Source organism: Eschscholzia californica, unplaced genomic scaffold (assembly GCF_041429995.1).
Source record: "Eschscholzia californica isolate CP2 unplaced genomic scaffold, dmEscCali1.0.p SCAF_5, whole genome shotgun sequence".
In the NCBI taxonomy this organism is placed as follows: domain Eukaryota; kingdom Viridiplantae; phylum Streptophyta; class Magnoliopsida; order Ranunculales; family Papaveraceae; genus Eschscholzia; species Eschscholzia californica.
The window spans coordinates 49,389,966-49,403,603 of record NW_028238472.1 but is presented as its reverse complement, the minus strand read 5'-3'; the positions used below and the strand labels follow the sequence as shown (position 1 = coordinate 49,403,603).

Here is a 13,638-nt window from a genome sequence, read left to right as displayed (position 1 = left end):
AAACTCTCTCCAGTGCAACACTTTATCTGGATCTCTAAGGTGATTTGTCGAGAGTGGAATAGAGATATCTCAAGAGGACACTCTATTTTTAGAGTGTTCTCTTGAGATATATCTAATTTTCCAACTAATCAGTATTTGATTTTCAACCAATAGAAATCGAGTTTTTTATATTCTCTAAATAACTAATTATTTATTTACAAAAATAATTATGTCACATAAGTAAATAAGATAAGTTTAGAGTTTTGCATCGGAGACACAAAAAAATTGAGGATCTCTATTTTCGCCTCCCCAAGAATGAGAATCTCAATTGGAACTTGACACGTAAGACGAATACTGATTTTTTTGAGTTTTGCATTGGGGAGACACAAAAAAATTGAGGATCTCTATTTTCGCCACCCAAGAATGAGAATCTCGATTGGAACTTGACACATAGGATGAATACTGATTTTTTTGAATTTTGCATTGAAGATGCTCTCAAATATTGAGTTTCTTCTAGAGATATCTCAAAATTAAATGATGTCACATCATTTTGAGATCCAAACTGAGCGTTGCATTGGAGAGGACTCAAAAAGTTCTAGATGCCACTTTGAATTTTTCAATTTGAGTGTTACACGAAATGCTCTTAGATACGCTCTAAATCGCAGAATGGTAGTACTCTTATTTTAGAATAAATCAAGACTTTGTTTTAATTAAGAAAAAACAGAGACATATCGTAATCTAGATTCAACAAGAGAAACAACTTCTTCTTGGTATGTCCAATCTTTTGTGGCTAATGGTAGGCAGGCCTATAATAAGCATGCAGTAAGTAGTATAATGCCATGATTTCCCTCCCGAGTCCCATCCAATGAAATCCCAACTAGCCAGTCACCAATCACAGGTAGCAATTGAAGAAGAAGAATTCTTAGCTTCATTGATTCAAAAATGCCCTAACATTAGAGTCCTCCGCCAAATCCATTCTCGTGTCCTAAAATGCACTCTCCCCATCTCTTCTAAATTCTACACTTTAAACAAAATCCTCTGTTTTACTGCACTTTCTCCTCTTGGCGACATTCATTATGCTCGATCAATTTTCTCCCAAATGCAATCTCCAAACATATTTTCATGGAATTCTATGATCAGGGGTTGTTCCCAAATTCAAAACCCATCTAAAGAACCTATCTTTCTCTTTAAAAACTTGGTAAAAAATGGTACCCCAACTCCAAATAGTTTCACTCTTGCATTTGTTCTCAAAGCTTGTGCCATAATTTCAGCCTTCCAAGAAGGTAAACAGATTCATTCTAATGTTTTGAAATCTGGGTACGTCTCTAGTCCTTTTGTTCAAACAGCATTGGTGAATTTTTATGCAAAATGTGAAGATATTAGTCTTGCGAGAAAAATGTTTGATGAAATTCCTGAAAGAAATTTAGTAACTTGGAGTACTATGATTAGTGGGTATGCTAGAATTGGGTTAGTTAATGAAGCTTTGAGTTTGTTTAGAGAAATGCAGTTAGCAGGGGTTAGTCCAGATGAAGTTACGATGGTTAGTGTCGTTACTGTTTGCGCAACTTCGGGTGCTTTAGATTTAGGTAAATGGGTACATAAATTTATCAATAAACATGTGATAAATGTTGATCTTGAGTTAAGTACTGCACTTGTTCATATGTACGCGAAATGTGGGTCTATTGAAAGAGCTAAAACCGTGTTCGCTGAAATGCCTCAAAAAGATACCAAAGCTTGGAGTTCAATGATTGTAGGTTTAGCTATTCATGGACTAGCAGAGGAAGCTTTGGAAGTGTTTTCGAAGATGTTAGAAGCTAATGTAAGGCCTAATCAAGTAACATTTATTGGTGTTTTATCGGCTTGTGCACATAGTGGATTAGTATCGGAAGGCCGGAGGTTTTGGTCGAGTATGCTTGAATTTGGAATTGAACCATTAATGGAGCATTATGGGTGCATGGTTGATTTACTTTGTCGTGCAGGATATATTGAAGATGCATATAAATTCGTCGAAGATATGCCTATTTCACCAAATCCAATAGTCTGGAGAACACTATTAATGGGCTGTAAGAAGAAAGGAATCTTAGATAGAGGCGAAGTTGTAGCTGAACGACTTCTCGAATTAGAGCCATTAAATCCTGAAAATTATGTGCTTCTCTCGAATTTATATGCAGCAACTTCTCAATGGGATAAAGTGAGTTATGTGAGGAAGAAAATGAAGGCGAATGGGATAAAAGCTATTCCTGGGTGTAGCTCAATTGAAGTAGATGGATTTGTTCATGAATTTGTGGTTGCTGATAGATCACATCCAGAAGGAATTGAGATAAGAGAAGTATTGAAAGACATGAGTGATAGAATTCGTCAAGTCGGGCATGATCCATGGACATTAGCTGTTTTACATGATGTGGATGAAGAAGAGAAAGCGAGTTCTCTTTGTGAGCATAGTGAGAGATTAGCCATTGCTTATGGGTTGTTGAAGACGAAAGCTCCTACTGTGATTCGGGTGGTTAAAAACTTGAGGGTATGTGGAGATTGCCATGAAGTTACGAAGCTTATTAGCAAAATTTTTGACAGAGAGATAATTGTCAGAGATCGAGTCAGATTTCATAGATTCTTAAATGGGTCGTGTTCTTGCAAGGATTACTGGTAGTGAGCTAGTTATACTAGCGAAATGAAAAAGAAGAGACCCCTTTGTTCAACCGCCAACAACTCAAAGAGGCAAGCCTTCTGCTGTTTCTTGGTTCCTACCAAATTATTCAGACCAAAGCTGGCTAATTTATCATTTTGAACGACGATTAATCAAGATTTGTGACGTCTCTCGGCAAATTGGGAAGTTAGTATTCGTATTTTTCATACATACATTACATTATAATAAGGGAGAAGAGGTCTTGTATCATGGTTCTAGATCGTCATCACTCATCAGATATTATTAATCATGCTGAAACAACTTTTGGAAATCCTCAAGTGAGTTAAACAAATGTTTCCGGAGGGTATAAGAGTAGTCAGTGAAGAACGAAAAAGATAGAAGCTTTATCTATCTGCAGAACTAATTATGGGGGTTTAACTGCAATTCGGTTATTACTAATCTCCGACTCATTTCGTCAGCTGGTCGCATGCTGGTAACTGAAAAGAAATTACCCATCTAGGCTTTGTCAGTTGGACAATGCTGTTGGAAGTGGGAACGTACAACAAGGAATATCATCGATGCTGCAGGTTTCGGTGTTGGTCTTACATGGGGTTCGATGTTTGTGAGATGGGGATAAACGATACCCGAACTTTCATTAACTCAATTTCCATTCAAATATTTATAAGAAGAAGATAGTCAAGAAAGTTGCAAGATTATGCATTGATTTTACACTATCTTTAGTTGTTATCTGGATTTTGTACAAGTTACTCAGATTCTGAAATCCAATAATTGATCAATTCTTTCTTTTGCAGTTTCCAATATCTCTCAATTTCTATAATCTGATTCAGTTTCTGCCATTTCTAATCGAATATTTAGATCAAACCCATTGTCGGAAATGATCAAACACCACAAATCAAACCCCAAGAACAGTCAAATTACTGTAAAAACTCAAAATAGAATGAAAACTATATGCTAATTTAAACTGATTTATTATCATATTTTTAAAGAATGAAAACTATATGCTAAATTCTCTTTCTATATATATAGAATTATAGATAGATTGATGAACTGAAAACAATAAATAAAATGCTAATAGAAGATTTAACTAACATTCTTGACAGGAGGAGGAATTCTTGATTTAATCCTCTGTAAAACTCCATCAATAGCAATATCAAAAGCATCTTTCTTTGTTCTCCATCCCATTGAATCACCATGTCTTCTATATATAATCCTTGGTATCAATTCAATTACTTTCTCTCTCATTCTTCGAACTTCCGATTTAGGAATCGACATTAAAACATCGACGATCTTCAACCCTTTTAAAACCACATCCTCTTTAGGTATAAACACTGAAAATTCATTATATTGTTTCTCAGGTAAATGCCAACCATACTGAGTTTTCGCCGATACTTCTTCGAAGAAAACAGGAATACAACCAGCAAGAATTCCATCGAAAGTCGATCTTCGTGTTGGTGTATCACCAGGAGGTTGAAGACAAAAACTTGATTGTAACATTGGTCTCATATATTTAACTGGGTCATGTTCACAACCACCATTAGAACAATCAACAATATCACACAACTTCGAAAAACTAGCACCATTAGTACTAGTAGTAGTACTACTATTTTCGCATTCAACCCTAATACTATGTCGAATATTGGGGGAAGAAGAAACACCACCACCACCTGCAAATAACATCAAACTAGTTCTATGGGTTTTTCTTACTCTTCCAATCCAAGACTCCATTAATTCCAAACTAGGTGGATGAAAAGAAGTTGGATAAGGAATAGCTTGTTCTTGCCAAGGCCAAGTTCTTGATTCAAGTGTTAAAGCAGTAAGATTGAAAAATTGAGGTAATTCTAAAAAAGAAGTACCCCAAATTGGTGGATCATTTGTTAATGGTTGAGAGAAATCCCAAGCAGGACGAGCCATAACTAAAAAATGATCAAACCCATGATTTCTTCTCCACAAATTAGGAGAATCTTGTTGAAGAAATTGATAAAGATTAAGTCCATGTTCAGAACTTGAATTAACATCAGAACCATAAAGAAAACGAAGAGCATCAATACCAGAATAATAAGGAAGATAAATAGCATCAGCAAGATTTGGATCAGAAATAAGACATGGGTATTCAAGAATACGACGATGGAAGATAAGTTCAAGCATAAATGGATCAGTTCTAAACCAACTATGAGAACGGTTATGGGTTTTATGACCTAATCCATGATTTGCTAAATAAGGGCAGAAATCATCATAAACAGGGTAATTTGAACAATTTACAAGAAGATCTAGATTGAAACTTGATGGAAGTTTTCTAACATGAACCCATTTACCTTTACATTCATCTGAATCAGGATCTGTGGGTAAAATTTGTTGAGATTGAACAAGAAGATTAATAAACAAGAACAATAAACAGAGGATGAAGAAGATAAGATTAGAAGTGAAAAACGACATTACTCTGTTTTTGTTTCACCACCATGACATATTACTCACTCTGTTTTTTTCCCTTTCTTCTTCTCTCTCTTGATTTCATTGTTGTTTCTCTATATTTCAGTAGTTCTGTTATTTGTTAAGATTTATTTAATTTTTTTAGAGAGAGAAAGAGAAAGATAGAGAGAGAGAGGGGGGAGATTAGTTTTGTGGGGTAGTGATTGGAACGCGTTTGTAGGATTTGTTGTTGTTTTTGATAGAGGTGAAGAGAATCGTATAAAGTCAAAACTTTTAAGATTGGAGTCAGATCCGTGCTCCTCCATGATGTTGGGTTATTTTTCTCTTTTCCCCAGCCTCTAGGCCGTCACAGTTTCAACAAACCCTTAAAATTACAAAATTACAAGACATTGATACAACGAGACGATGTGATAAGCACAATAACTGTCAAAATATTATTGAGCCTAAAGTCCGACAAATTAAATTACTTATAATCTGTCGAATTGAATGGCCTAAAGCCTATATAAACTACTTTCTTTTACATCCAAGTTCAATATTTCATGGATTTGCACTTCCATGTAATCGAACTTGAGACCTCTGAATTGCAGCTTATATGCACTGACAACTAGATTATAGCAGCTATTTAATTTCAATATATTAACGAACTAGAATCCTATAAATGTATACTTTAGGCGTTTAAGTTATGTAATATAGTTGAAGGAATGGTCGAAAGAGGAACCAGAAATTTATACCAACGTAATCTAAAATGGCCATTGAGAAGTTGTTTTTTTTTTTGTCAAATATACGAGTAATGGTCACAAGAAATTACCACATAAATAGTGATGTTAATGGAAGGTAGAAATATTATAAAATTTTACTAGTTTCAATGCCATCTACATCTTTAAACTATTTTTTTTTTTTTTTTTGTTGAACTATCTACATCTTTAAACTAGATAATAGTAGTTTGCTTGTAGTCTCTCAATGGATCATTCATCCAACAGCCAAGTTTTTCTCTTATGGTGTGAACATGTACATAGCATCATGAAAAGAAATGACAAATAGACATTTAAAGTTGCTCCTTTATTTAAAGTATGTTTTTAGAATAGCTTTGTTATCTTTACTTAATTTTTATTGATTTAATATATGGAAAATCCTGTCATGTGGTTTTACCGGTTAAATTTTATCTTGAAGTTAGTCGAAAAATAAAGGCAACCGACTCGTCATCCATGAGTATGCATTGGCAAAAAAACCCAATCTTTTTATAACACGTTAAGTGACAGATAATACTGGCTATCGTAAATTGGTCTAGATCATAGAAGATTGAGAACTATACGAACTTAGTAAGTGTTCTCGAGACCATGGAAACTCATGTAAAAGAAATATACTAGACTTTATTTGTAGTTTAGATAAAATATAAATAACCCAACACCTGGAGTAGGAAAGGTAAGAGGGGTAAATAAATCTATTGGGTAGATTTCATGTGTATATTAAGGAAGGGACAAAGCTATAAAAACTAGGGTTTGAGAATTAAATGAAGTGATTAAAAAAGGAGTTTGAGAATTGACCCGGGAGTGTCGGTGCTAGTTGTTGTGGTTGCAGTAAAATGAGGAGGGATGAGGAAGGTGGTGGTGGGGCCGTCCTCCGCTACTACCGTTCTTTTCTTTCCTTCTAACCCGCCGTCTATTCCTCTTTCTTGTTAACGCCTTTCCTTTCCCCGCCAAACTAAATAGTAACACATTTTGGCCGAGGTGGGTATTAAATGCCTCCACCTAGAACTACAACATGATCAAACAGGTTTGTACCACCATTATTGGATGTGTGATTTAAAATTAATAAGAATTTAGTAGTACATGACCGATATGAGATTATTGTGATAGTCCCACGTCTATCTCTCGTAAGAGTGTCTGAAATTTAATAAGTGAAGAAATAATTTGGATGGATGCTACTATATGCAACTTCAATTTTGCTAAGCACAACTATTAGACAAAAATAACTAAATAAAACTAACTAAAATTGTGTCCTAAATTGCTAACCAACACCAAAAGTATAACCGAATCTCTCTTCCTTTCTATACACAACTCTAAAAAAATTATTACACAAAATAACTAAATAAAATTAATTAAATTTTATCTTAAATTGCTAAATCCAACACTAAAAGAAAAAAAAATCAAATATAAACGAATTTTTTCCCAAAATTCAAATTTCTATTACCATAATTAATTATTCACAAATAAAATTTATTCGAATATTAAACTAAAAAGTTAACCAAATATTACCTAATAAAAAAAATTAGATTTTAATCAGAACATTCCATGCTGTAATTTGAGGTAAAATCCAAAGAAAAAAAAAATCAAAGATAACCGAATTTTTTCTCAAAAAATCTTGGGTTCAAATTTCTATTACCATAATTAATTATTCATAATAAAATTTATTCGAAAATTAAACTAAAAAGTTAACCAAATATAAACAAATAACTAAAAAATATTATATTTCAATCAGAGCATTCCATGCTGTAAAAATCATACTACATAAAATCACTATGTATATTTTTAAGCTTAGTTTAAACCTTAATAATGTATATTTCATAAAATCATATTACATAAAATCATACTACATAAAAATAATGTATATTTTTTTTAAAACCTATAACACGTTTAAATATTTTTTTTTTAAATACTAGATAACACTAATACAACCAATTTTATTTTTATTTAATAAGTTAATAAAAGAAAAAATTGTGTCTAGTAAATAATTTGGGGAAGTTAAAACATAGTTGTATTTAGCAATCTAAGATTCAAAAAAGTATTTGCTAGATAAAACTAATAAATCGATCTTTGGTGTTGTTTAGCAATTTAATAAAAAATAAATGGTTGTGTCTAGCAAATAGCTTTATGAAGCAATTATTCAGCTTCGTTTAGCATTTGTCATTTGGATAGACTCTAACCTTCACCAAAAACAAAATCCTTTACCTTGGACTTGGATTTAGGGTGATATAACTTGTAAGCCTAATAGTATTTGTTATACTTAAATCTATGTGCTAGAGAAAATAAGTAATTCTCTATTTTATCTTCACATTGAGTCAATATTCGTGACACACATGACGAGAATTGTGAAAAATAATGTTATGTGACTGGAGGGTGAAGAAATTTCAAAAAATCATATCTACATGTTTTTGAAGAAAAAGCTTCGAAAAGAATCGAACAACAAACCTAATCTTTAAACACATTTTGAACAAACCAGTTAGAAAATGTTCTCGAAAATCAGTCTGAGAGACCCAAAAAGAGAAAGGTGAGCTCGTCTCATTCAATCATGTCCTACTCCCCTTTGAGCTCGTCTCATTAAACAAGCGTTACATTTTATATCGTAATTTCTAGATCTATGTATTTGTCTCTTTCATCTTTTTCATCTTCCGCTTCATATTCATTTTCTTCACCTTTTCATTCTACATTTTCTCCGTCTTCTTCTCTTATTGAGTGGGGTGGATTTAAAAGAAGGAGTGTTACCTTGCCATTTCTATCTGCCTCGCTCACATGTCTTTTGCAACAAAAATTACCTTAGATGTGTGTATAACAAAGTTCGTGAGTGCATTTAAAATTTCCCATTTTTTGAGTGGAATAGTCAAGGGGCTAGCTTGTTAGGGGGGTGGGTGGGGTTAGCTGTTTCTTAATGGCCTTTCAGAATACGGGCGCTTATATCAGAAACGGAGGCACCTATTGAAATTGGCAAATTTTCAAATGGGATCACCATTTTTGTTATATACACTCACATCTAAGGTACTCTTTTATTCAAGTCAAAGAAGATGCGTGAATTGACAAGTAGAAATAGTAAGTGTATATAACATTTCCCATTGAAATTCCCTTTAGAATATCATATAAGGATGTCAAATTCATACCACCCACAAGTTTTCGACTACCAGTGTGCATCTGCCCATATTTTCACATTGCATCATCAAGTCTTGTTGCTACTAGCTTCTTATTTTTACGTTTTCGCTTTCGAGGAAAAAAAAAGCTATACACTCCATTTTCTTTTCACAGTTTGTAAACCTCAGACAACATCCTGTTCTTGCAATGACCATTGATCAATGTGTTACATGTTACGACATAAGACATTAATCCTTCGTTTAGGATTTCGATACTAACTTTAAAGAATTGAGGTAGTGCTATTGCCATGTCTATGTGTAATGTGTTAGTTGCTGCATCGGCCATCCAGTGAGCCCATTGTAACTAGGTCTGATGGGTAGTCTAAGGTTTAGTAGTACGGGAGTGGCTATATAACTTCCATGGGTTAAAACTCTCAATGCAGAGGTTGAAGGCGCCTCCTTGAAATGTTAAATGTGAAATTTAAATAAATTAAATCACATTGTGGTTTTTTTTGGCCAGCGCTTTGGGGAAAGCTAAATAGTTTCCGGGGTGTGAAATTTTAAAGGGAATATGTAGAATTTTAGAAATTTTCCGGGAAAATAAATTTTAAGGGGAAATAAAAAAAAACACTCCACCTCACCTCACTCTCTCTCCACCTCACCTCTCTCTCTTCTCCGACAAGGTCGCCAGCCGGAAAATTTCCGACCAACGACCATTAAAAAAAAAAAAGTATTTTCACTCTCTCTCCCTCCTCTCTCTCTCTCTAAAAAACTTCTTTTTTTTTTCTTCTTCTCTCTCTCTAGAACAAATCTAGAGAGAGAGAGAAGAAGCAAAAAAAAAAAAAAAAGTTTTTTAGAGAAAGAGAGGAGGGAGAGATAGTGAATATTTTTTTTTTAATGGTCGCCGGCCGAAATTTTTTCTGGCCAGCGACCTGTCGGAGAAGAGAGAGTGGTGGGGAGAGAGAAGATGAGGTGGAGAGAGAGAAGTGAGGTGGAGAGAGAGAGAGAGCTGAGATGGAGAGAGAGCTGAGGTGGAGAAGCTATTTTGCTTTTCCCCTAAATAAAATTGTCAAACAAAATTGACCAATTTTTGACCAAGTCTTCACACCCCGGAAACTATTTTGCTTTCCCCAAAGCGCTGGCTTTTTTGTTTTCTAACACAAACTCGAGAGGTCATTATATTCAGTAGGCCACTGTTTTGGGGTAAACAAAAATGTTTCCGGGGAACACAGTGGAAAAAAAAGAAACCAAACGCACCTTAACGTCGCCGGTAGAAAGTCGCTGGCTGGGTATTGCAGGTGAGGTGACGGCCGACGACGGTCGGCGACATCATCATCTTCTCTCCCCTTTCTCTCTCTCTCTCTCTCTTCTGATTCTCTTTCTTCTCTCCATCTCCGGCGAAGGGGCTACTGACCGGGTATTGCCGGTGACGGCCGACGACATTATCATCTTCTCTCTCCTTTTCTCTCTCTCTCTCTCTCTCTTCTCTCTTATGTTTCTCTTTCTTCTCTCCATCTCCGGCGAAGGGGAGAAGCCCCTTCGCCGGAGATGGTGGAAGTCGCTGGAGAAGATTGAAGTCGACTGAGATGGTGGTGGTAGGTGAAAGGAAAAGCTGAAAAAGATTTGGTTGTTTGGAGGAAATAAAAAAGTTTAATTTTATTTTGTTTCCACCCAAAACTTCAAACCCTGAAAAATTTCTTTATTTCTCCGTAACACCGACCTATTCAGTATGGTACAGATACATCATGAATACATATATGAATCGAATAAACCCAATAACTACCATTATCAAATATATCGCGAGCCTTAGAAATCATATAAAGACCCATAAAACAATTGAGGAGGCATGAAAGTTCATTCCTACCCTTTAATCACATTGTGTTAGAGTGTTTGACCAATAAATTACGGCCAACGCTTTGGGGGAAGCTAAATAGTTTCCGGGGTGTGAAGTTTTGGGTGGAAACAAAAAAAAATTAGATTTTTTTATTTCTCCCAACAACCAAATCCTTTTCAGCTTCTTCTTCCTTTCTCCGGCGACTCCACCATCTCCGGCGACAATTTCTTTTTATTCTCCTCTCCATCTCCATCTCCGGCGAAGGGGAGGAGCCCCTTCGCCGGAGGTCTGGTTTCGTCTGAAAACCAGATCTCCCTGGTTGTTCAAACCAGACAAACTCTGGCGAAGGGGCTCCTCCCCTTCGCCGGAGACATTGAGAAGAAAGAGAGAACAAGAGAAGAGAGAGAGAAAAGAGAGAAGTAAGAGAGAAGAGAGGGAGAAGAGAGAGAAAGAAAAGAGAGATGAGAGAGAGAGAGAAGATGATGAAGTCGCCGACGATTTTTTTCCGGCGACATTAAAGGGGCGTTTGGTTTAACTTTTTTTGTTTTCCACCGTCTTCTCCGGAAACTTTAATGCTTTCCCCAAAACAGTGACCTAAATTACGTTTATAATTTTTTAATAAGTAATAGGAAATACGTTAGTTGCGTTAATAATTTAGTTCTAGACCAACTTCCACAAGTAAAATAAAAACTAATTAGGTAAATAAAATAAGGAAGATTTTATAGGGCCCCCTCATTTTTGTTAAAAGGCCCCCCCTCCTCAATGATAATTTACCAAGTAAAATGGTTCATGAGGAGGCCTTTTAACAAAATTGGGGAGGCCTTATAAAACTTCCCATAAAATAATCGTCGCGATTTGATGTTATAGTTACTAGGTTCCCTCCCCGTCCTACGGACGGGGAAGATCCCTCTTGGCTAACGCCTTCGAGAAGAAGAAAATAAATTTAAATCACAACATAAATAAGATAAAATTTAAATCACAACATAAATAAGATAAGATTTTGAAGTGATAACCATGTGTTTGAAGAATAGAGAGGGAGAACCGTATTTATACAATTTTGAATTGTCTTAGAAGTCTAACCGAATCACTAAAATTAAGGGGAAAGTGGATGTGCAATCGTGAATGAGAAGATGCCTGAGATATAGTTATTTTAGGGAGATTGTAACCGAATATTCAAAATAATTAATTGTTTACACTAATATCCTTATTTTTTAAGTCAAATTACATTAAAAGGGATTTTATATCAGTCGTTCGATCTAATCAAAGGTAAATCTCTAAAATAAAATGGACGGCCAGACTTATCCCCTCGATAACCGACTGATCTGTTTTAATATAATATAGATTTCTGCCACGTTGAAAATTTTAAAATAAAATAAATCTTATAAATTAGTTTTAATGCTTAATTGTATACACTGATTACTGATACTTAAGCAAGTTCCAATACAATTTTCCCCAAATCTACAACATTTAATCAATAGTTATCTGTTTAAAATAAATTACATCTGTGTAACTGTTAAACCAAGTTATTAACTAACCAATCTCTTGCAACAAAAAAGAAATTAACTAATCATAATCAATGAGTCTCAATGCAATTATAGATTCAGGAAAAAAAAAACTTAGAAATAAACATATTCTCTAACCTTTTTTCATGTTCGAATGAGTCACCTATGATTGTTTTCAAAAACAAAAAAAGTTGGTTCATATAACTGGTATTAGTCCAGGAAACCTAAGCGATCCCGGTCGGACTCCATAAACAGTCTAACAATGGAGTTGATCAAAAACTTCTCGTAGAATTTGAGTTGGATCTCCAAAAGTTCTCAATCGAATCAACCATTGTGAATGTTCATGGAGTTGATCAAAAACTTCTCGTAGAATTTGAGTTGGATCTCCAAAAGTTCTCAATCGAATCAACCATTGTGAATGTTCTTCACTTCAACTGGACCAACCGATCTAAAGGTTCTTCTTCTCATCCGATCAACCAGTCCGAGAACAAATTCCAATAACTACTCTAACAACTTCATAAGTCAAGGGGCTATGCGTTATGAGTATTTGGGTTCCGATAACAATCGGCCCAAATCAAGGGGCCCAAATAGAAGCGGTCCCCAATAGCTCAAAGTGGAGTGCCTCTAGTACGGCCCTCCGACGAATTAAACGACCTAAAGCTCACATAATTTTTTTTCGTTTATACCCAAGTTCAATATTTCTAAATTTGTATTTTTATGAGATCAAATCTAAGACCTCCGCATTGCGAAATAGATACACTGACCAATTGACCAATTGGGAAAGTTGTTGGTTGATTATGATATATGTTAGTAAATAATGGGCTTATGTGTTAAAATCTTATCATGTTAAGTACAGGTAGCCCAAAAGACAAGGAGGATAAATGTCATATCTTATCCCTTGGGAATCACTTCCTTAATTAAGTACAAGTAGGATACTTGGAAAAAGATAAACCAGGAACTTGATCAGATAAACAAAGTTTCCTTAAGCTCCACTTGGTTTTATTTTTTATTATTAATCAAGCCATTTTTCAAATCTTTTCTTTAATAAGGGTTTACTATTTCAGAAGAATCATAATTAGCTAGAGATCAAAGAGGACAAATTTCAAGTTAATTTCGAAAATATTTTAAATATGGAGTTTTCAAATTTGAGTTCTTAAGATTTTCTGACCCTTACAGGCTTTGTCTGTAAGGGCTTTGGAAGCCGACAATTCTTTTTGGTTTCAAACATTCTGAAATAGATAACGAGTTTTGAAATTGTATTTCCATCTCTATAGGTTAGTAAGCTAAGTGAATGAGTTATTGTTTTTGTCACAAATCCAACAAATGAGGTCATGAATTGCGTACTCTCAAATTGAACTAGTTTTCTAAGAACAATATTTCTTCTTCAAAATTAGAAGTTGAAGAATCTTTGAAA

At 34.7% G+C, this 13,638-nt stretch overlaps 1 protein-coding gene and 1 pseudogene across 2 annotated transcripts; one reads left to right on the top strand and one right to left on the bottom strand.

Moving 5' to 3' along the window:
• The first annotated feature begins 697 nt into the window (after positions 1-697).
• LOC147540123 (pentatricopeptide repeat-containing protein At1g59720, chloroplastic/mitochondrial pseudogene) lies at positions 698-3,406 on the top strand (annotated as a pseudogene). Its single transcript, XR_015225624.1, has one exon. The product of XR_015225624.1 is annotated as a pentatricopeptide repeat-containing protein At1g59720, chloroplastic/mitochondrial pseudogene (transcript).
• Positions 3,407-3,572: 166 nt separating this feature from the next.
• LOC147540122 (Exostosin family protein) lies at positions 3,573-5,290 on the bottom strand. Its single transcript, XM_086641742.1, has one exon. The coding sequence runs from the start codon at positions 5,054-5,056 to the stop codon at positions 3,704-3,706; it is 1,353 nt and encodes a 450-aa protein (XP_086497868.1). The 5' UTR covers positions 5,057-5,290; the 3' UTR covers positions 3,573-3,703.
• Between the last annotated feature and the right edge of the window lie 8,348 nt (positions 5,291-13,638).